Source organism: Eulemur rufifrons, chromosome 20 (assembly GCF_041146395.1).
Source record: "Eulemur rufifrons isolate Redbay chromosome 20, OSU_ERuf_1, whole genome shotgun sequence".
In the NCBI taxonomy this organism is placed as follows: Eukaryota; Metazoa; Chordata; class Mammalia; order Primates; family Lemuridae; genus Eulemur; species Eulemur rufifrons.
In genome coordinates, this window is record NC_091002.1 from 21,757,864 (window position 1) to 21,781,639 (window position 23,776).

The following is a 23,776-nucleotide window of genomic DNA, read 5'->3' on the forward strand; positions in this document are numbered from 1 at the left end:
GTATTCTGTGACCAAGATTTTAGTTCAGACTAGAGTGATTTTCTCTAATCTTTCTAAATCTCTAAAAGAACCTCTGGGAAGCCTACTAGATCAAAGCCCTAATATGACCTATTTGGACATCATTATAAATCATTCCTCAAAAGATTAAACCAGTCTTTAAATCTTATATTACAAAATACTAAGTTGCACATACTATACCAAATCCTTTTTTCTAGTTTTCTAATTACAGAAGGGGAAGCATATGTTCGTTGTAGAAAAATACAGAGAAAATTATAATCACCCATAATCTCTCTATGCAGAAGTAGCTGCTATTGTTAATGTTTTAGTATTTTCCTTTTAAGTCTTTTTTATGCATATTTTAATGTAGTCAAGGTCAAACTGTAAAGACCATTCTGTATCCTACTTTTTTTCCTTCACTTAATAACCATATCACATCTTAAACTGGAATGCTGTAAAGTTTTTTGGTTTTGACCCAAAGTCTTAACAAAAATCTCTCAGCATTTAATTGTTTATATTGGCTTATTCATTTTATAAATCTATATTAAGCACCTGATTTATACCAGGCCCTATGCTCTATTTGGAGAAAGGTGCAAGTTGAATCAGAAACCAGAAGCTCACTGGCTATCTGGAAATTAAACACCAGTGACTTCTCTGAAGATGTTCTTAGATATCTCATGAGACTAGTGGGAGCCATGGAACATTATGATCCTTTTTATCAATAGCAACATTCCTTGGAAATGTGCTACCTAGTCCCATCTGCACAGTGTCTTAATTGTCTTTCCATGCTGTGACTACATCAGACTTTATTTTTGTGAGCTCAGTTTCTTGTCAGGGGTAATACATCAGACTAGCTGTCTCCACCACTCTCTTGCCTGTACTCAGTGGCATCTGCAGTCTCTCTCTGATTGGTAATCTATTGTGACTTTAAGGCCACCTTTAGAAAGACAAGGGGTGCTCACCTATAACCTTATTACTTCAGAAGCTTTTGGTGTCTAGATCAGTGCTGTCCAGTCGAAGTTTCTGCAGTAATGGAAGTGTTCTGTATCTGCACTGCCCAGTAATGTAAGCATTTGAGGTGGGGCTAATGTGACTGAGAAACTGAATTTTTTTTTTTTTTTTTTTTTTTTGAGGCAGAGTCTCACTCTGTCACCCTGGCTAGAGTGCCATGGCTCACAGCACCTCCAACTCCTGGGCTCAAGCAATCTTCCTGCCTTAGCCTCCCGAGTAGCTGGGACTACAGGCATGTGCCACCATGCCTGGCTAATTTTTTCTATATATATTTTTAGCTGTCCAGCTAATTTCTTTCTATTTTTAGTAGAGATGGGGTCTCACTCTTGCTGAGGCTGGTCTCTAACTCCTGAGCTCAAACAATCCGCCCACCTCAACCTCCCAGAGTGCTAGGATTACAGGCATGAGCCACCGCGCCCGGCCCTGAATTTTTAATTGTAATTAATTTCAATTTAAATTGTACATGTAGCTAATGGCTACCTTATTGGATAGTGCAGCTCTAGACCATCCCAGCAGGTTCCGCTAGTTCCCCTCATGGGGTAGACAAGTTTTTTTCTTTAGTTGTTTATACCACACTGGGCTGTGCTTTTAGTCTTTTTGCTTTGTCCTGCCAGCAGTGTAGGTGGTGGGATCCAGAACTGTTTCTAAGGGGATCTTCTTGAAGGCGGATGGTACTACTTTGTACTCCCTTTGGATCAGATATCTAGAGCTTCTCTGGAGGAGCAGCTTTTTGGAAGCCATTGGGAACCTTCTGGAAGCTGTTGTGTAGAGACAGAATAAATATTTTTATGATAAATCAGTTTCTAAGTAATGAGAGGTGTTTTCAGGGAGGGGCTTAATGCTTTGTGAAAAATCAAGTCAGAAGTTTGTTTCCTTCCCAGATACATCACTTTTTATCCTTTTTACACTTTAATGTCATACTCTTGCATCTGATCTGTGGCATCTGAAATGCTGCAAAAATGCTTCTGAGTCATTGCCATTGGTAATTTTTTTTCATAATCTAGCATCCCTATAATATAATTCCTCTTTAGAAAAGCTTGATGAATTCTCCTTGGATCTTTTGACTGTGTTCTACTTTCAAATGAGTCAATGACTAGTTCTTTTTGCCCATCAGCAATTTTATAGGATGCAACAGATGTGCCAGTGTATTAGGAACCCTGTTTTGTCTTTCTTTCCCTCCTTCAGTGACGCTGCCTTTCTTTGTTAGATTTCAAGGCTTCCATTTCTGATCCATCCATAGCTTTGTCCTCTTCCTAATCCTTTTTTTAATTCTTGTTCTGGGCACCCTGGCTCCTACGCTCCTTCACCCCTCTCAGAGTTGGCCTCCAACTTCTTTCCTCCCAGGTACTTCCCTCATGTGTTGAAGGTGTGCTTTCAACTTCTGATCCATGTTTTACCCTCTTCCCACAAGTTCTCACTGCACTCCTTAGGTAGGGAGGAAAGAAGTTACAAGCTTGCTGGGAGACTAGGCTCCTTTCCTTTATCTCCTCAGTAAAGACTACCAAAACATAATCTCACCTCTGAAGATTCAGCCTTTACTAACTCATGTTTATAACCCACCCTGCCTCTGAAGCCTTCCGATGGAGAACCATTTTAGTTTTATGCTAACCAAGAGGCTTGAACGTGAACTGCCTTCACTGTGAATTGAATTTGCTGCACCTTTGGGGAAACCATGTGGGGAAACTGACTGTGTTTTCTGCCTTCTGTTGACAGAATGGTACACGAAACTTCCAGGACTTTGACTGTCAGGTAAGGACTATGCAGGCACCAAGGAGGCTCCGTACAGGATCACTGCAGTGCTTCCCTTCCTGTGGTGATGATCTTGTAGAAGTGGATCTCTTATTGTAGCTAATCATGACTCCTTAATGTTCTTTTGGTCGTTGGCTCAAGTTTATTTAAAATGATTTGTTATCATGTTCAAAAATTGCCTGCTAGGTACTTGTTTTATGATTATAGGTTACTGAATTGAGCTGTCTCTCTTTGATTAAGATCTCCCTTCCTCAAATGATATTGAAACCTCATTTGTCACAGGTGGCAAACAGGGGGCTTGTTATCTCACTGCGGAGGAGGTAGGGGAGGGGCACTTTGGAAGAAGAGAGACTTCTGGACAGCAAAATCTTTCCCTAAAAGAAAAAGCCAAATTGTTATTAATACAAAATGCAGGTCTCTCTTGGCTTTATGTTTGGAAATGCAAAATTCAACCTGACTCCGTATTTTCCTAAATGATACTGTTCTTCCTAGTTTGCTTTTGCATGTAGCTTTATTGCCAATTTGAAAATAACCAGCAACTATCCATCTACCTACTTTATCTGTTGACTGGTCTTGAAAGAAATGGGAGGAAAAAATGAGCATGGATAGGGGAACTTTGAGAGCCTGCATAGCCCAACCATTGGGATAGATGCCATAGCAGTGACTAACACGAGTGACATGAAGTAAACTTAGAGGGTACTAGCAGGAAAGGAGCGTGCTGGAAAACCAACTTCCATATATCCAGTATTCAGCCAATCTCTATACTCACAGGTAAATAGTTATATTCAAATATACATTTTATGTTAAGTACAGTGGAATCTCTATAACATTAGCATCAAAAGGAAGAACTAATATCTATCTCATAGGCAAACCAGTTATATCATCATAATTTATTGGGTGCCTACTGTAGGGTACCTACTAAACATATATTACCTTCAATTTTTGGAGCAATATCACGAAATGTTTTTTATTATCCCTATTTTACAGGTGAGGAAATTAAGAATCAGGCTTCATAGCTTGCCATTGAGTGGTTGGGATTAAAAAACCCCATTTGTCCTGAATCTGTTGCCTATTCTTTCCTACCTGTCCATGTCCAGAGCTGAGATGTGAGGAGTTGAGTTGTCCTTAAAGCCGAGATTCATGGGCCAGATGCAGTGGCTCATGCCTGTAATCCCAGCACATTGAGAAGCCGAGGCAGGAGAGTCACTTGAGGCTAAGAGTTCGAGACCAGCCTGGGTAACTTAGTGAGACCCTGTCTCTATAAAAAAAAAAAAAAAAAAAATTAGCTGGGCATGGCATGCACTTGTAGTCCCAGCTACTTGGGAGGCTGAGGCAGGAGAATCACTTGAGGCCAGGAGGTTGAGGTTATAGTGAGCTATGATTGGACCACTGCACTCCAGCCTGGATGTCAGAGCGACACCCTGTCTCTTAAAAACAAAACAAAACAACTGAGGTTCCTTGGCAGGACAGATGAAGCTCAGCTTGGAAGGATTCGGATTTTTGAATCCCAGTTCCAAACACCTCTTGATGTAACACCATTTGGTACTTTATATATAAAACATAATCGACCTAATGTTGTTAGTCATTCGCTATTGGTAATGGCTCCTTTACTCAAAAACAAAAAGTCCTATTATTTTTTGATAAATAGTAGCAGTCAAGTTTGGATTTGATTGTTTTTAATTTGATCTAACTTCAGTTATGGTTTGGATCCTAGGTTGAACCAGTTGAGCTTGATTGCTGTTAATGTTTGATATAATTTACCTAGAAGGAAATCATTTGAGAGAGGGTGACAGTAAAATTCAAGGTGAGGAACTCCAGAAATAGTATATGTATATTCCTGCCTAAAAGTGTGGAAGTATGTATTTTTATCAAATTGAGTGCCTCTCTCCAAAAATGAAAATTGGAATATAAAAGATTATATGCTCATTGCAAAATAAATAAGAAAAGACCAAAAAGTAAATAAGTAAAAATCACCTGTTATTTCACCAGTGTTAATATTTTGGTTTATATCTTTTGAGATTTTTTTCAAACATAATAAAATTATAGCTATGAATGAAATTAAGTTTTAGAAATATAATTGTGAATCACTTTTTAACATTAAGACTTAAAAATAGTCTGACAAAAATTCTTGATACTTTGGGTAAATCTTATACTTTAGGTAAATATAGTAAATAACATGTCTGGCCTTGTGAATATAACTTTTAGTTCAGTTCTGATACAAATAGAATGATGCCAATTGTTTGTCACTCATAATTGAATGTACAGATTCTTTGGATTATTTAAAAAAAAAAAACAACAACCATAGACCCTTCTTTTTTCCTCTTTCCAGCACTATTGGATGCTCTTCTACCTCCATTCTGGTCTGTCTCCTTGTTAAAAGTTTATGTGATGGGCTGGGTGCAGTCGTTCACACCTGTAATCCTAGCACTGTGGGAGGTCGTGGCGGGAGGATCGAATGAGCTCAGGAGTTCAAGACCAGCCTGAGCAAGAGCGAGACCCTGTCTCTACTAAAAATAGACAAACTTATCCAGGCGTGGTGGCACTCAACCTGTAGTCCCAGCTACTTGGGAGGCTGAGACAGGATGATCACTTGAGCCCAAAAATTTGAGGTTGCTGTAGCTAGGCTGATGCCATGGCACTCTAGCCCGGGCAACAGAGCGAGACTGTCTCAAAAAAAAAAAAAAAAAAAAAGAAACAAAAGAAGAAGTCTAGAATGGCCCAGCTTGCCTAAAGGCTTCCCAGAAACTATGGGGCATTCTTAGGAGACAAAGAGAACAAATCTAAAGCCAGCATTGTCACTCAATGGAAAGGCATTCAGCCTTGACATTGGTGTTGTCCACTAGCATAACTGTGATGTGGGGGTGAATTTAATCACAGGTGTGTCTCCGTCTTGCCTGAGAAAAATCTTTAAGGAATCTTTGATGATATCCCCTAGAAGTTATCTTAGTATTGTCAACCAAGCTCACAGCTCGAATCTAAATTGCCTTCTTTCCTTCTGTTTTCTTTGTTAATCAACTACATGCTTTTTTTCCTTCAGTAATAAAAATATACTATTTCTCTTGGTTCTTTGAGTGTTCTAAGTGATATTATTGTTAAATAGCTCTTCTGAGGCAATTAGCAGTTATAATGTGGATATAAGAGTAATGAGGAAAGAGGAATGATTCAAGGTAAAATGTTTGGAATTGATAAGAAAGGAGAAAAGATCCTACTTCCCAATGAAACAGTGAGCCAGCAGGCTTCTTCTTGTCCATTTATCTGCTTCAGTGCTGCTTAATTCTCCTCTCCTTGTGAGACTGCTTAGAAGGTTGGAACCAGAGCTGGGACAGATGCTATAGCTTCTCTGTGTATATGATATGTTGCTTTTAAAAAATAATGACACTGTATAATTGTGTATAATCAGAAACAAATTTAGAAAGTTCAGAAAAGCATATAAATAAAGATCATCTATAATCCCACTACCTAGAGATAACCATATTTTATTATATTTCTTTCCAGTTTTTACCTTTACATTCTGGTTATCAAGAGTGCACATGCTGGACTGGGTGGGGTGGCTTACACCTATAATCCCAGCACTTTTGGAGGCTGAGGCAGGAGGGTTGCTGGAGGCCAGGAGTTCAAGACCAGCTTGGGTTACTAGTATAACCCTGGCTCTACAAAAAATTAAAAAAATTAGCTGGGCATGGTGGTGTGTACCTGTAGTCCTTGCTACTCAGGAGGCTGAACGGGGAGGATTGCTTAAGCCTAGGAGTTGGAAGCTACCCTGTCTCAAAATAAAAAAAAGTACATGCATATAGTTGAATGTTTACAAAGCATAGAGAATTATGAAGTAGCTAGGAAAAATTCATAATCTTATAACCCCAGGGTCAACTATGTTAATATGTTTGGTGTTGATGTATGTGTGTTATATATATATATTACAGATATGTATATAACACACATATATATATATGTTTTTTTTTGAGACAATCTTGCTCTGTTGCCCCAGGTAGAATACAGTGGCATCATCACAGCTTACTGCAACCTCAAACTTCTAGACTCAAATGATCCTTCTGCCTCATCCTCCTGAGTAGCTGGGACTACAGGCGTGCACCACCATGCCTGGCTTATTTTTCTATATCTAGTAGAGACAGAGTCTCGCTCTTGCTCAGAATGGTCCCCAACTCCTGAACTCAAGCAGTCCTCCCGCCTTGGCCTCCCAGAGTGCTAATATTACAGGCAAGAACCACTGCGCCTGGCCCTATATAGTTTTCATTTTTATAAAAATGCATTTTTTATTTATATGGCCGTCATATTAGGTGTACAATTTGGTATCCCCTTTTCTGACAATATTAGAAAACAGTCTCATTTCCATGTCATTTTAAAACTCATAAAATAAGCTGGTCATGGTGGCTCATGCCTGTAATCCCAGCTACTCAGGAGGCTGAGGCAGGAGGATCATTTGAGTCCAGGAGTTTGAGGCTGCAGTGAGCTATGATCTTGCCACTGCACTCCAGCCTGGTGACAGAGCAAGACCCTGTCTCTTAAAAAAAAAAAAAAAAACGTATATATATGTATATATATATATTCACTTCACTGAATATTTTTGTGCATAAATTTTATTCACACTTTGGAGTATTTTCTTAGCTGGATTCTTAGAATGAGCATATTTAAGGCTCTTGGCACATCTTGTCAAATTGCCTTCTACTTCCACCATAGGAGTACGTAATAAATATTAACTGGAGAGTGAAAAGCTGCTATTTGCCAGGATATATCATTCTCATAGAAGAGGTTGACGATGGGTGGAGTTCTTGCTTTTGTGATAATCCAGACATGGCCAAGGGCTACATACTTTTATGCTGGCTATTTAATTGCAGTTGCTCTTTAGAGGACTGATTTATAGAACCCAACTGTGAGGGATTGGTTTTAGTATGACAATTCAAATATATGTATGTGACTGCCTCTTCAAAGGGGTTTAAACAGTTTTAAACTCTTACAGATCACTTGGTGAATGGGCATTGTTACAAAATAGGAATTAAGTGAAATAAATATCCTGAAAGTTTCTTCAACAAAGAGATGTTCGGGGAAAGCTAGGGTTCAATCACAATCTGTGTTAGAGAGCTTGAATCAACTTCATGCTCCTCCTCTGGCCTTGAAGCCTGCCTGGAATAAGGCCCTAATCTGTCTTGCAGCCTCATATCTACTGCTTCCCTTTACATACCCACCCCACCCCAGGAAAACTGGAATTACGCTGGTCTCCCACCACTTCTGCCTTGTGCTTTTCATTTCTCGTCGATGGCCTTTGTTTCTTGAGATCCTCTCCTTGGGCTCCTTCCCCCCAACTTTTGGTTTGATTTTGTTGTTATTCTTTTTTGGGGGGGTGGGATTGTTAATTGTATTAAGTTCTAAGGGTATAGGTGACTTTATTCTTATTTGGGAGAAAACAAAAAGAACCTTGTAGAAAATGCTAAAGTCCTTTTTTTCACCACCCCTATCTCAGTTCCCTTTCTCCTGTCACTACAGGGTTTATGTCTCTGGCAAGCTCTGTCACATCACATGTATGGTGGCTGCCAAATGCCCGAAACCGACACCCTTTCAGCTTAGCAGCCTCAGTGCTAAGAGAAGAGTTTTACTTGTAGCTCTAGGGGAAAGGTCCAGGGGAAGACTCTGCCTGGAGAGTCCATGTTCTGAAGGTGTTCTGAGCTGTTGTGTACAGGTTAAAGAGTCATTCACTCTCTTCCCTTGTTAACTAAGACTATGTGAAGAAGATATTGGAGTTGGCTTTAAAGGAGGAAAAGACAGATTTTAGGTTGACACATTGCAAAAGAAGCTTTCAGATGAAGGGCATGACTTATGAGAAGGCTGAGAGTTGTGAGTGGTTGAAAAGTGAAAGACGTCTGAAAGTGTTGATCGAACTAGGCTGAAATGTGTAAGAGGTAAGAGGGGAGAGAGTTGATGCTAGAGTCCGGGAAAATACATTATGGAACTGTGAAAAAGAAAATGTGATTCCCTGGTAGGCAGGAGGCTGAGTGATTGGTAGAGGCAGATTCTTTTACTATGGGATTGATCCAGATTGTATAATACTAATGAACTTTATACCTCTACACAGGGGTAAGGTAGTAGGGATGTTATATCAAAAATTCCTAAGGAATAACAAAAACTATACCCAAGGCTCATACAGTGGCCTTATGGGAAACAGGAAATTTCATCCTAATAAAAATATTGACATTTCCTAGAGCATGCTGTCATATGCTTGTACCTAAACTATTTCAGACTGACCAGGGAAGGGAGGAAGTAGTAACAGGCACGATGTGATCATAATTTAGTAAATTTAGAGGTGCAGGACAAGTCAGGTGATTGTGTCATCCTGGCGACAGCACATTTAGCTGAAAGGAGAGGACTCAAGAAAAAGGTGAAAGTTAATTATTATCAAATAATGTTAATATCCTAAACTCTTAAATTCTTAAAAAGGTTTTCTGATTAAGACTGCATCTTTTGGCCGGGCGCGGTGGCTCATGCCTGTAATCCTAGCACTCTGGGAGGCCGAGGCGGGTGGATAGCTCAAGGTCAGGAGTTCGAGACCAGCCTGAGCAATGAGCGAGACCTCGTCTCTACTAAAAATAGAAAGAAATTATCTGGCCAACTAAAATATATATAGAAAAAAAAAATTAGCCGGGCATGGTGGCGCATGCCTGTAGTCCCAGCTACTCGGGAGGCTGAGGCAGTAGGATTGCTTAAGCCCAGGTGTTTGAGGTTGCTGTGAGCTAGGCTGACGCCACGGCACTCACTCTAGCCTAGGCAACAAAGCGACACTCTGTCTCAAAAAAAAAAAAAAAAAAAGACTGCATCTTTTGTTGGTGGGAGAGGCAGTCCAGGATAGAGAAGTATGTCCAGGATCTTTATGATTTCTGGTTGTTTTATAAGCCTGGAGAATGAAGGGATTATGTTCAGGAAGTACAGAGACTTGAAGGTGGTCAGTAATCAGAAGGGGCTGGGAAAGAGCTGTGACCAGAGCCTGTTCAATGCTCCCTTGGCGATGCCCTGTGAGCACACCTCTCATTGTGTGGTCACACTCTCTAGAATGCTGAGGTGGGGCATGAGGTAACTGGAGAAGGAGCCTGTAAACCAGATGATAGTTGACCAAAGCAGAAAGGTGGCAGCGGCACGCCACTCCCTGCAGCGGCCTGACCACTGAATCATCTCTGTAGCCAGGGTCTCTGTACACTCATCTCCAGATGGAATCTGTTTCAGGCTGTTTATTGACAAGGTTACGAAAGATGTGCACACAAATCCCCATGAAAGTGAGTGCCTCCTTTCTTTTCGTTCTTTATTCTGCTAAGAACGTTTAAATTCATATGCTTTGAAAATGAAGAACTTTACGAGACATTGACAACCAAGGGCTGCTCCACATAGAGCAGCAAATAGAACCTAGGACTCTTCGTCCTTTGATACTTTGGTTGTTACGTGATTTGAGGGCATATTATGGGGCAGTAGGGCCTGAGATCTCCCTAAAGAGTTGTGATTTTGTAAGGAGCCAGTGTTAACTCTGAATTTCATCCAGATTATGAAATGATGACAGAGCAGTACCTTTGTCATCTGTGGTTCACCCCATCTGTGATATCTCCCTTTTCATCATCATCCTGACCTTCCCTAGCAGCTCACTATCCCCTCACCCATCACTATCAAATACCTGCCTGGCCTTGGGGAGGTCCTGCTACACTTAGGGCCAAAGTGCAAACTGGTGGTTTCTTTCAGTTCTCAGTAGCACAGCTGAGGCCAAGCTGGAATATTTAAGCAGGACTGTGCTGAATTCAGGTTTGGGTATGACAGAAGGCAGGCTGCAGCAACCAGATTATCAAGGTGACAAGTTACTGGACACTCTTCCACTTGAGTTCATCTATAGTGTCACTCCGTGTGGCAGCCACTGTCTTCTCCCCCTCTCCCTCTTCATTCTTTCTTTCTTTCAAGAAGCAAAACATGAGAGATGCTGAAGCCTCCTTAAGTTCTCTTTCATAATCCATCCCCTCCCAGAAGGAAACAAAAGTCCTAAAGTTAGTGTACATTCCTTTCCCTCCAAGTTTTTGTACATTAAATATATATATAAATATATACAATCTATAGTGTTATTTTTTTAAAAATTGACATAAGTGGTATGTTGTATATGCATACTTCTGCATTATACTCTTTTACTCAGCATTGTTTTTTCAAGATTTTCTTTGTGTACTAATGCTTATAGTTCTAGCTCATTCATTTTTATCTGTAGTTCATTATGTGAATAAATCATAATTCATTTATCAGAAATATTTGTAATTTATCATTAGAAATATTTGTAATGTTTCTAATTTTTTTGATTTTATAAAGAAGGCTGTAAGTGCACATTTGGGAATAACACCAATTAGGTATCGGACAGAGGTGGGTGCAGGGGGGAAGGGATGGGTGTATACCTACTTGATGAGTGCAATGCGCACTGTCTGGGGAATGGACACACTTGAAGTTCTGACTGGGGGGCATGGGGGTGGGGAGAGGGGATGGGTGCACACCTACATGATGAGTGCAATGTGCACTGTCTAGGGATTGGACACGCTTGAAGCTCAGACTCGGGGGGATGGAGGGGCACATGGGCAATATATATAACCTGAACTTTTGTACCCCAATAATGAGCTGAAATTAAAAAAAAAAAAAAAAAAAGAAGGCTGCAATGTACAGTTGACCCTTGAGCGACAAGGTTTGAACTGCATGGGTCCATTTTTTGTGGCTTTTTTTCAATAAGTATATTGGAAAATTTTTTGGAGATTTGCAACAGTTTGAAAAAACTCGCAAACCACATAGCCTAGGAATATAAAAAAAAATTTTAAAGTTAGCTGTGTCATGAATGCATAAAATACATGTAGACACTAGTCTATTGTATCATTTACTACCGTTAAATATACACAAATCTATTATAAAAAGTCAAAACTGATGCACATAAACACATGGCACCATTCATAGTCCAGAGAAATGAAAACAAACATAAACTTGCAGCATTAGATCATAACTGTATAAAATTAACTGTAGCACATACTGTACTGTTGTAATAATTTTGTATCCACCTCCTGTTGCTATTGTGATGAGCTCAAATATTTGTGAGTATGTGCTTAAAATGCCAAGTGACACTAATCATGTCTGTGTGAGCAGTTTGTCTCTCCAGTAAATTGTGTATAACAGTAAAAGTGATCCCTTGGCGTTCTTGCATATCTTTCATCGAGTTTTAGTGCAATACCATAAACCTTGAATAATACCATCGATCCATACAAAGTGCCTCTTGTCTGAGGTGGGAGGATCATTTGACTCCGGGAGTTTGAAGTTACAGTGAGCTATGACTGTGCCACTGCACTCCAGCCTGGGTGACAGAACAAGACCCTGTCTCTGGGGGGAAAACCCCCCCCCAAAACCAAAGTACCACTAGTGATGCTGGAAGTGCTCCCAAGGAGCAGGAAAAAGTCATGACATTACAAGAAAAAGCTGAATTGCTTGATATGTACTGTAAAATTGAGGTCTATAGCTGTGGTTACCCACCATCTCAAGATAAATGAATCCAGTGTAAGGACCATTGTAAAAAAAAAAAAAAAAAAAGGAAATTCTTGAAGCTGTCACTACAGTTATGCCAACAGGTACAAAAATCTCGCCCTTTTTTCAAAATACATTTTTTTTTTTTTTTGAGACAGTCTCACTCCGTTGCCTTGGGTAGAGTGGTGCAGTGGTATCATCTTAGCTCACTGCAACTTCAAACTCCTAGGCTCAAGGGATCCTCCTGCCTCAGCCTCCCGAGTAGCTGAGACTACAGGTGCACACCATGATGCCTGGCTAATTTTTCTATTTTTAGGAGAGACGGGGTCTCACTCTTGCTCAGGCTGGTCTCACACTCCTGAGCTCAAGCAATCCTCCCACCTCAGCCTCCCAGGGTGCTAGGATTACAGGCATGAGGCACTGCACACAGCCCAAAATACATTTTTATCTTGTATTGAAAATACAGCTTTTATGTGGGTGCAGGGTTGCTATAAGAAAGGCATACCTATAGGTTCTAATGTGATTCGAGAAAAAGCAAAGTCACTATATGACAACTTAAAGCAAAGGAAAGGTGAAGGATCTATAGCTGGAGAATTTAATGCCAGCAAAGGATGGTTTGATAATTTTAGAAAGACTTGGCTTAAAAAATGCCAAGATAACAGGAGAAGCAGCTGCCGCCAACCAAGCAGCAGCAGATGAGTTCCCAAACACCATTAAGAAAATCATTGAGGAGAAAGGATATCTGCCTGAACAGGTTTTAATGCAAACAAATGTGCCCTATTCTGGGAAGAAAATGCCACAAAGGATATGTATTAGTAAGGAAGAGAAGCAAGCACCAGGATTTAAGGCAGGAAGGGTTAGGCTAACTCTACTGTTTTGTCAGATTTATGATCAAGATTGCCTTTATCTATACAGCTGCTAACCGCAAGCCTTAAAAGGAAAAGATAAACACCAGCTGCCAGTCTTTTGCTTATACAAAAAGAAGGCCTGAGCAATGAGAATCCTTTTTCTGGATTGGTTCTGTTGATGCTTTGTCCCTGAAGTCAGGAAGTACCTTGTCAGAAAGGGACTGCCTTTAAAGTTCTTTCAGTATTGGTTCTGGCCACCCTTACCCCCAAACACAATGCTCAGCCTCTAGATATAGTTCAGCCTCCAGATCAGGGGGTCATATGGACCTTTAAGGTTCATCACATAAGACACTCTATGGAAAGAATTGTCAACACTGTGGAAGAGAACCCGATAGAACATCATGAAAGTCTGGAAGGATTACATCGTCTAAGGTGCCATCATCGTTACACAAAAAGCTGTGAAAGTCATCAAGCCTGAAACAATGAATTCCTGCTGGAAAAAACTGTATCCAGATGTTATGTGTGACTTCACAGGATTTATGGCAGAGCCAGTCAAGGCTTTTGGAAGAAATTGTTGGTATGGCAAAAAAGGTGGGGTGGGGGTTGAAAAGGGTTTTAAGATACGGATCTTGGAGTAATTCAAGAGCTGATAGATACCACACCGGAGAAGTTAATAGAAGATGACTTGGTGGAGATGAGTGCTTCCAAACCAGTGCCAGATGATGAGGAAGACATGGAAGCAGCAGTGCCAGAAACAAATTGACATTAGATAATCTGATCTGGTTTCGATTATTCAAGACTGCTTGTGGCTTCTTTTACGACATGGACTCTTCTGTGGTATGGGCACGGAAATTAAAGCAGTTGGTGGAAGAAGGGTTGGTATTAAATACCTGTAGAGACATTTTTAGAGAAATAAAGCAAAAATGACAGAAGTTATGATGTATTTCCATGAAGTTACACCAAATGTGCCTGCCGGTCTTGTCTCCTTTTCCACCTCCTCCACCTCCTCTGCCTGTGCCAGCCCTCAGACAGCAAGGCTAGGCCCTCGTCTTCAGCCTACTCAATGTGAAGACAATGCGGATAAAGTCCTCTGTAATGATCTACTTCCACTAAATGAGTAGTAAATATATTTTCTCTTTCTTATGATTTTCTTAATGACATTTCTTTTAGGTTACTTTATTATAAGAATATAGTATATAATACATATATAAAATATGTGTTAATCAATTCTTTGTTATCAGTAAGGCTTCTGGTCAACAGTAGGCTATTAGTAGTTAAGTTTTGGGGAGTCAAAGTCAAGATTTTCAACTGTGGAAGGGGATTGGTGCCCCTAACTCCCATGACAACCATCCATCTCTGTGCGTGTCTTTTGTGTGTGTGTGACTATGTTTGAGGATTTCTTTAGGCTATACCTGAAAGTAAAATTGCTGTAGGATGGGCACCTCTTAACTTTACCAGAAATGCCCAAATTTTTCTCCAGGGTAGTTGTTCTAGTTTACATGCCTACCAGCAGTGTATGTGAGTTCTTATTTTTCTATATCCTGGCCAACACTTGGTAGTTATCTGCCTTTAAATATTTGCCATTCTGGTGTGTATGAAATAGTATCTCACTGAATTTAATTTGTACTTCTTTGGCTGTTTAGTGAAGTTAATGTATCCCTTCTTAATTTTCTATCAAAGCACCCTATTTATTTCTTTCATAGCACTTATCACAAGCCATTATTTTGAGTTGGTTTGTTTATGTGTTTATCGTCTGCCTCCCTGTCTAGAGCATAATCTCTGTTAAGGCTGGGGTCACATCTCTCTGGTTTACTGTTTTATCCCCAGAGCTCAGTCCAGGGGATAAAACTGAATGGTCTGGCATGTAATAGGTGTTCAGTAAATAGATGTTTAACAAATGAAGCTAGGGGGTGGGTCTCTCAATAAATAAGTCTAACATTACTATAAGAGAAATATTCATACAGTAATAGGGTATTCTTCCTAGCCAAACCTTATACTTTATTCCATAGCTAGTTCACAGTACTTGATTCTGATCTTCATTTCTTCCCTTTTTCAAGCCTTTGAATAAGCTTGAATGGGAGGTAGTAGTAATAGATAATAAGAGAAATACTGAGTCACACATTGTTTGATTTGATAGCAATATCTATCTGCTCCAGCCTGGGGCCTGTGATTTGAGATATACTGATATCCAATTAGCCTAAGATTGTCTTCTGGGTCCCACATCAGAGAATAAACTAAAACTCTGATGAGGTTCATTATTAGATAGGAAATTAAGCTGGAAGCCTTTGCCTTTGTTGGGATTCTTATCAACAGAGAGTTGATCTTGTCTTGTCTAATGTAAGACTTTATGAGATAGGTATGGACTTCATCAGCAGAAATTCCCTGGGCTAGATGTGGAAATTTTTTTATTTTATTTTTGAGAAATATAAAAGTTGAAGAGGACTAGGATAAATCTCAGTTAACTTTTCTGCAGTCCCTTTCTTTTCTACTCCACTACTCTTAATGCTGCAGCCACTCCCAGCAGCTCTGATTGCATCCTGTTTCGGCTTATTTGATTCCTGAGCTCTACTCTGACTATATCTAAACTTTACTCGTTGCCTTGGTTAAGATCCTTTGGGGTGTAGGGAACAAACCACTCAATATGGTTTGAACCCCAGACAAACCAGGGATGTCTCAGAACTTAAGAGCACACACAGCTAGAACCAGGAATTAGAGTAGTGGAAATGTCTACTAAAAGCTCCAAGCTTCTGTTTTCAAGAGAAGAACCAAGCTTAGGATGGAATCTCTTAGTACCAATCACAGATTGCTAGGGAGGGATGAGCAAGATGCCTACCTGACTCCAATAAGCTGTGGCTATAAGTTATATTCTACAAACATGGTGGCCAAGAGCTACTGTTGGCCGTCAGGAAAGAAGAGAAATCCTAGGCAGAGACACTCATAGGTATCTACTGAAATTATCGGTAGCTGAACATGTGTTTATAAGCTCTGAAGCCTCTGACTTTTTACCCAGCAACTTCTTCATATCTCTGTTTCCTTAACTTTTCTTCCCTCAAGTCTTAACCAACTCCTTAACCCAACTTACTGATCTCCTTTCCTTAGCCAGTTGCAAATGTATTTTCAACAGATCCCTGACTTCCTGGACTCTTCAGTGAGCTTTGGGGATGACAAGGTGTGCTTTTCTCCCTATTTATTTATCTATCTGGAAGAATTAGAAAGTAGAAGTATTATATATAATACAGCATCTCTCTGGTATGCTTATATTTTATTAATGTGTCCTACCCTAGCCAGTGGGAAATGGTGATGAAGTGGGTATTGTGAAACGTTGGCAACCTGGAATACTTATTCTGCCTTTGCTGAGACCTTATGTTTTCTTGTTACAGGAACATGACATAGAAACAACTCATGGTATGGTCCACGTCACTATAAGAGGCTTACCAAAGGGAAATAGACCAGTTATACTGACATACCATGACATTGGCCTCAACCGTATGTATTTGAATTTACACCTTCCCTTTTTATCATATTTAATCTTTATATATTAAAAAAAATCTAGGACAAACTAGGATGGACCAAAAAAAAAAAAAAAAAGACAAAAATAAAAAAATCAACAACAAATAACAGTATTCTAATAAAGCAGAAGCTTTCTCCACTGTCATAACCTTCTCTCCTCACTGCCATATTTGTTAATGGCAGAGTTAAAGTTCCTGGGAAGTGTGCAGGGGAATTTCTTTTGGGGGACACTGGAATTATATCTTGCCTTTGTGTGACATCTGCTGAGGGATTGAAGATTATATGATGAACTGATTAAGAAAGTAGAATTGAAATCAGTTTTTTTCAAGTCTGTATTTTGGCTTTTTCATTATTCAGGTTAGAAAATCCAGAGTTTGAACTTAACTTTGTTGTAAGCTTTTCAGTGAATTAATAAAAGTATACTTGCTACAGCTTGTCATCAGTGACTTTAAGTGGACTTTTCTAGATGGCAGTATAAGATTCTGGCTCTAGCCATAGGCACATGGAGTCTGTATCCATGTGTTTTCTTTCATACTGTCTGGATTTCAGAGGTGGTCTGCATTTGAGACTACAGTTCAGTACTAGAGCTTTTGTAGCTGCCTTAGATGAGAAGTGATTTAACCAGTTTCTAAGAGAAACTGAAACAACACCCTTCCTGCACCCTAGCAGTTGTGCCAGGACACAAGTCGCATATGGGGAATGTAAGCAGCTCAAGACATTGACTTTAGCCAGACTTTTTGTGAGACAGGGGAATAATGTGCATGAGAAATGACAGCAATTACAGATGTAAGATTATTTTTCTGTAACACCTGGAAACCAACAAACATCAGCAAATTGTATCTCAATATGAGATGTCTCATATTCATCCTTTAGGGCAGCTTGAATCAAGACACCTCACTTTAGTGGAATGATAGTTCCAAGGAAGTGAAAGAAGACCATGATGTGACATTGACTGAGTAGTGGGAAACTGGGGAGAAATGGAGAGACTGTGACTCATGGGCATTTTTACTCTCGTAGATAAATCCTGTTTCAACGCCTTCTTTAACTTTGAGGACATGCAAGAGATCACCCAGCACTTTGCTGTCTGTCATGTGGATGCCCCAGGCCAGCAGGAAGGTGCACCCCCTTTCCCAACAGGGTAAGGCCACAGGCAAGATGTCCTGGGAGACATGCCCTCAGAAGAGCAAATGACTTAGCTACAGTGGAAGTAGTGTGTGCTTCCCTCCCACTTGATTTTATCACAGCCAATAGGTTGTGCTTAATCAACCAACCATCCTCATGTTTTGTCTCCTTGGGCTGAGAGGACTGTTATGTGTAGTCTGTTGGGGGAAACTGCATGTTTTCCCATATCCAGGAATGGCTCTTCATAGCAGGAACCTGCTTTCCTATAATGACAAAGCATAAGTGTCTGGTATACCCACTTCTCACTGTCTTTTATCTGTCTCCTTCCTTGTCTACTTTGAAATCTGTCATTTTTGTGTCCCTCTGTGGAACTCCCAACTACCTAGGCCCAAATTCAGATCCCTCTGAGCATACCTGGGAGCATCTCCCATCCATAGTTCCTAAGCTAGTGATAGAAATGTGAATGTCTGTGCAACCATTTATTCTGAGAGGCTGTCCTGGCAGATAGAGGTACAGTCTGACTGGCCTTGGCATGCTCAGCTTCGCCCCAAGCCTGCTTTGCATGGCAGAGTGGCAGGCTCCCTTCCTATTCCCTAGACAATGTGCTTATCCAGAGGACCTCAGGAGGAGGAGTGAGAGCACACGCTGTGGGCTGCCAATTCTTCCCCTCTCCTTTTACTTGTCTCCAGAGCTGCCTTTAGCTAGTGACTGCTGTGAAATAGACCATTGCAGACAAATAATAGCTAACACTTACATAGCACTCGGTGTTCCAGATGCTGCTTCAAATGCTTTACATTTATCAATTCATTTCATCTTCACAACCCTATGACATAGGATTAAGTTTACTATTATTCCTATTTTGTAAGTGACGAAACAGAGGCACAGAAAAATTAAGTGACTTGGCTAAGATTACATAACAAGTAAGTAGCAGAACAAGGATTTGAACCAGGCAGTCTGGGTCCAGAATCTGTGTTGACCATGTCCAAGTTGTTCTGCCTCTCAAATGCAGATTGTTTTTCTGCTTACTAGACTAATATATACTCATTTTAAAAAATGTGTGTGTATCTATAATAAATTGAGAATGCCCTCTCCCCCCACCTCTCTGGGGTCACCATTGCTGGCACCTTGGTGAACATTCCATCATATTGTGTTCTATTGGCCATAAACCGGCCAAGTTTTCTTTTACAAAAATGTGAATGTTCTACTCTCGCTATTGTGCGGCCTGCTTTTTCACTGATCACCGTGTCCTGGACATGTTGACATGTCCATGTTTATTTCCTGGTTCCGCTAGAGGCTGGCCTGGAGATCTCTAGCCTGTGGCTACTGCCCACAGAGCCACACTGAACATCCTTGTTCTTACCTTTGAGCACTGGTGAGAAATAGTCCTGGAAGTAGAATTGTTGGGTCAAAGAGTGGGGACATTTAAAATTTTAATACATTGCCAATGAAGCCTGCCAAAAACTTTTTATCAGTTTACGTTATTGTGAAACAAAAATATCTATTACCTGCTTGCGAATACTCTGTATTATCAATTTTTAAAATTTTGTCAGCCTGAATAGCAAAAATAGATGATGCCATTGCTTTTTTTTTTTTTTTTTTTTTTTTAAGTGAGGCTTGGCAAATGTTCCTTTTATTGGCTATTTGTATTTTCTTTGTTGGGAACCTGCCCATTCTTATCTCACCATTTTGTTATTAGATTGTTAGGCCTTACTTATTTTTAGTAACCTTTGTACATTAGGGAAATTAGACTTTGTCTTGAGTGGAGGCAGCTTTTCTAGTTTTCTTTACAAACTCATTTTTTTAATGCTACCCAAAATTTTGATTTTTGGTTTAATTGTTAGAGTTTAATAAATCTGGATTTCATGTCAAAAAAAAAAAAAAAACCCTATGACATAGGATTAAGTTTACTATTATTCCTATTTTATAAGTGATGAAACAGAGGCACAGAAAAATTAAGCGACTTGGCTAAGATTACATAACAAATAAGTAGCAGAGCAAGGATTTGAACCAGGCAGTCTGGGTCCAGAATCTGTGTTGTTCTGCCTCTCAAATGCAGATTGGCCAATAATCAGTTTATATCCAACAAGATTTGGATCCAGTTCCTCTTTTCTATTTTGTGCACAAATGGTTCAAGAGCACTCCCCTCCCTTAAAGTGTTCGAGCAGAGGCAGGCTGACTTCCCTGTCAGATGTAAAGCAGACCCTGCCTCACATACAGGCCGTCATCTTAGCATCCCTTCATCTCTGATTCTGTCATCTCTGTGAATGCTCCTTGCTTTTCTTGGATTTTGGGCTTGGGTCTGTTCCTGGGCTTGCCTGACCATTTTAGGATCAAATGGTTCATGTCTAGGCCGGGCGCAGTGGCTCATGCCTGTAATCCTAGCACTCTGGGAGGCGGGTGGATCGTTTGAGCTCAGGAGTTCGAGACCAGCCTGAGCAAGACCAAGACCGTTTCTACTAAAAATAGAAAGAAATTATATGGACAACTAAAAATATATACAGAAAAAATTAGCCGGGCATGGTGGCGCATGCCTGTAGTCCCAGCTACTCGGGAGGCTGAGGCAGTAGGATTGCTTGAGCCCAGGAGTTTGAGGTTGCTGTGAGCTGGGCTGATGCCATGACACTCTAGCCTGGGCAATAGAGTGAGACTCTGTCTCAAAAAAAAAAAAAGAAAAAAAAAATGGTTCATGCCTGAACCAAATCCAAAAACAATTAATAAAATAACCATGTTATCCTATGGTTACAAATAAGCATTCATGCTCAGGATTTGTAACTATGTGCCTAGGCCCAGTAAAGCTTTGTTTACATTTGTGTTTTGCTGCCTAAATATAAGCTGTAGGTAAAGAGCCACTTCCTGAGTTGACTTGTACTGCTGGAAGTTTATTGAGCCTGGACCCCAATTGAAGTGATTTTTAGGGGTTTGGAATCACACTAAAAGAGAACCATATTACCAGTTCTTTTCACATGGCTTCCTCCGGTCCCAGAGACTGCTGTTTAGGATACAGAAACATGGGGGTTCTTTTGCTTTCTTCTTAGCATGTCAGTCATAGAGAATTATACAACATGCCACAGTGTTTTCACATTACCCCTTCTGAGCTTTTGGTAAGAGCGAATGTTTTTATCTAAGCCTCCTGTACTTTCCAGCTGTTCTAGTAACTAGGAATTGTGAGTGCTTTGTAATTCAGGAGATATCCTTCTGGATTTCAGGTACCAGTACCCCACAATGGATGAGCTGGCTGAGATGTTGCCTCCTGTTCTTACCCACTTGAGGTAGGTTCATTCTGCAGTCTTTCACAGTTTTTATTGACTTTGTGTAGTCGATTCTGTAATGTCTGTTCCAGAGGATACGATGGTGGGCAAAACAGAATAGTCACTCTTCTCCTGGAGCTTAGTGGGGTAACAAGGAAGCAAACAGACACAATAAAGTGCCATGAAAAAGCCAGTGGGGGTGTTGTGATAGAGAATAAAGGCAGGATCTACACAAATGAGGCTAGTTAGGGAACGCCTCTCCGGGAAGGGGTCCTCTAGGCTGAGACCTGGAAGATGAAAAGGACCCACCTAGACAGAGAGCCATGGCAAGAGGATTCCAGACAGAAAGAATATGTCCAAAGGCCCTGGGCCAGATGAGCCAGTGGAAGAAAGGCATGGAGTAAAATTTAAGAAACAGACAAGGACCAGATTACGTAGGTCTAACAGATCAGGTAAGAATTTGTGATTTTATTCTAAATGTAAAGAAAAGGCCTTGAAGAGTTCTAAGCAGGGGAGTGATATCCAATTTAGTTTTTTTCTAAATGATCACTGTAGGTATGTATATTGTACATCAACAAAGCTGTTTAAATTTTACTCTTGCTGTGGAGAGAATGGTTTGGAGAAGAGTAAGAAAGAAAACTCAGGAAGAACAGCTAAGCTATTATAATAATCCAGGCAAGAGATAATGATAGCTTGGTACTACGAGCTGTCAGGGGATGGGCTGAAACAGATGGAGATAGATGGAAACATTCTAGAGATAAACTCCATGTGACTTGCTGATGGGTTGGATACTGGGGTGATAGGACAGTGAGCAGTCAAAGATGATTCCCAGGTTTCAATCATATTTTATTTAGCCATTAAAACTAACTTGAAAGTAGGTGGTGGTATCCTTGTTTTATAGGTAGGGAATTGAGCATCAGAAAGTTACCAAAAAAAAAAACTTGCCCAAATTCTCACATCTAGTAAATGTCAGAGCCAGGATTTGGGTTGTTTTCTTTCCATTGTATAATGCTGCCTCCAAATGAAGTTGAGTCTGTCAATTGTTGGTATGTCCCATTCACAGTCTGAAAAGCATCATTGGGATTGGAGTTGGCGCTGGAGCTTACATCCTCAGCAGATTTGCAGTAAGTATGTAGAGAGGATTCAATACCCTTGAGGCACTGCCTAGGTCACAGATGTTAGTGCTGTGTTAAATGACCAGGCACTATTCGGGGTCTTATGTCAGTTTTTCTGTAAATTCTGTCTGCTTCAGATGGAGTCTTGGTTTGTACTTACAGTACCTAAAAGACCACAGATGAAGACACTACATTGTCAATTGAAAGGAAGGCCTAGGCTAGGTGAGGTGGCTCACGCCTGTGATCCTAGCACTCAGGGAGGCGAAGGCAGGAGGATTGCTTGAGCTTGGGAGTTCAAGACCAGCCTGAGCAGGAGTAAGACCCCATCTCTACTAAAAACAGAAAAATTAGCTGGGCGTGGTGGCACATGCCTGTAGTCCCAACTATTCAGGAGGCTGAGGCAGGAGGATTGCTTGAACCCAGGAGTTTGAGGTTGCTGTGAGCTAGGCTGACGCCATGGTACTCTAGCCTGGGCAACAGAGCCAGACTCTGTCTCAAAAAAAAAAAAAAAAAAAGAATCAAATGTCAGGCATTAAGGCATAGTAAGAATTGATTAACCATGTTCCAACTCTTTAGAAGAACTGTTGGAGTGGAACTTTCATGTTGTTGTCTTTGTCTCAGCTCAATCATCCAGAGCTTGTGGAAGGCCTTGTACTCATTAATGTTGACCCTTGCGCTAAAGGCTGGATTGACTGGGCAGCTTCCAAAGTAAGTACCAAATGAAGGTATCCATCGGTTCATCTTCACCCTTCTCAAAACAGCTTATCTATTACATCTTTCATTAAGGAGTATATACAGTTAAGAGCAAAAACTTTTAAGTGTACAGCTTGAGGAATGTTTACATATGTAATCAAGACCCAATCAATACACAGAATATTGCCAGCTCTAGAGAATTCCCTCATGCCTTTTCCTAATTGATACTCCTCTGACTTCTGTCACCATTAGATAGTTTTTATCTGTTTCTAAACAGGTTTATATTTTCTTAAATTGAAATCATAGAAAATGTATTCTTTTGTATCTAGCTTCTTTCATTCATGTTTTTGTCTGTGAGACTCTTCCATGTTTTGTGTAGCAGCGGTTCTTTTTAATCGCTGTTTAGTAGCCTATTATGAAAATACCCAGAGTGAGTTGTTTCTGTTATTTGGATCTTAAGAATGAAGCTGCTATGTACATTCTTTTACATCTTTCAGTAGACATACACATTTATTTCTTTTGGGTTTATACCTAGGAGTGAAATTGCTGAGTCATAGGGTAGTTGTATGTTTAGCTTTAGTAGGTATTACCAACAGTTTTCCAAAGTATTTGACCAGTTTGTATTGTTAATGAAAAAAAAAAAAAAAAAAAGCCAAACTCTGTAAAATAATTTTAAAGAGATTTACTCTGAGCCAAATTTGAGGATCATGACCCGGAGGAGCCACGCCCAAGAAGCCTTGAGCAAGAGGACTTGCTGTGGTTGGGTTACAGTTTGGTTTTACACATTTCAGGGAGACGGGTTACAGGGAAAGTCATAAATCAATACGTGGAAGGCATACATTGGTTTGGCCCGAAAAGGTGGGCCATCTCGAATCTCGAAGCGGCGGGGGCGGGGGGCTTACAGGTTATAGGTGGGTTTAAAGATTCTTTGACTTGTAATTGGTTAAAGACATGAAACTTT

General features: G+C 40.3%; 1 protein-coding gene across 2 annotated transcripts in view; it reads left to right on the top strand.

Moving 5' to 3' along the window:
- NDRG3 (NDRG family member 3) overlaps positions 1 to 23,776 on the top strand; it is a 66,211-nt gene that overhangs the window by 23,934 nt on the left and 18,501 nt on the right. For both annotated transcript variants that reach the window (XM_069496404.1, XM_069496405.1), the window contains exons 3-8: positions 2,722 to 2,757; positions 16,508 to 16,613; positions 17,655 to 17,775; positions 20,966 to 21,028; positions 22,071 to 22,131; positions 22,744 to 22,830. In XM_069496404.1, the coding sequence (XP_069352505.1) occupies positions 2,722 to 2,757; positions 16,508 to 16,613; positions 17,655 to 17,775; positions 20,966 to 21,028; positions 22,071 to 22,131; positions 22,744 to 22,830 (474 nt within the window). The remainder of the gene's footprint in view (positions 1 to 2,721; positions 2,758 to 16,507; positions 16,614 to 17,654; positions 17,776 to 20,965; positions 21,029 to 22,070; positions 22,132 to 22,743; positions 22,831 to 23,776) is intronic.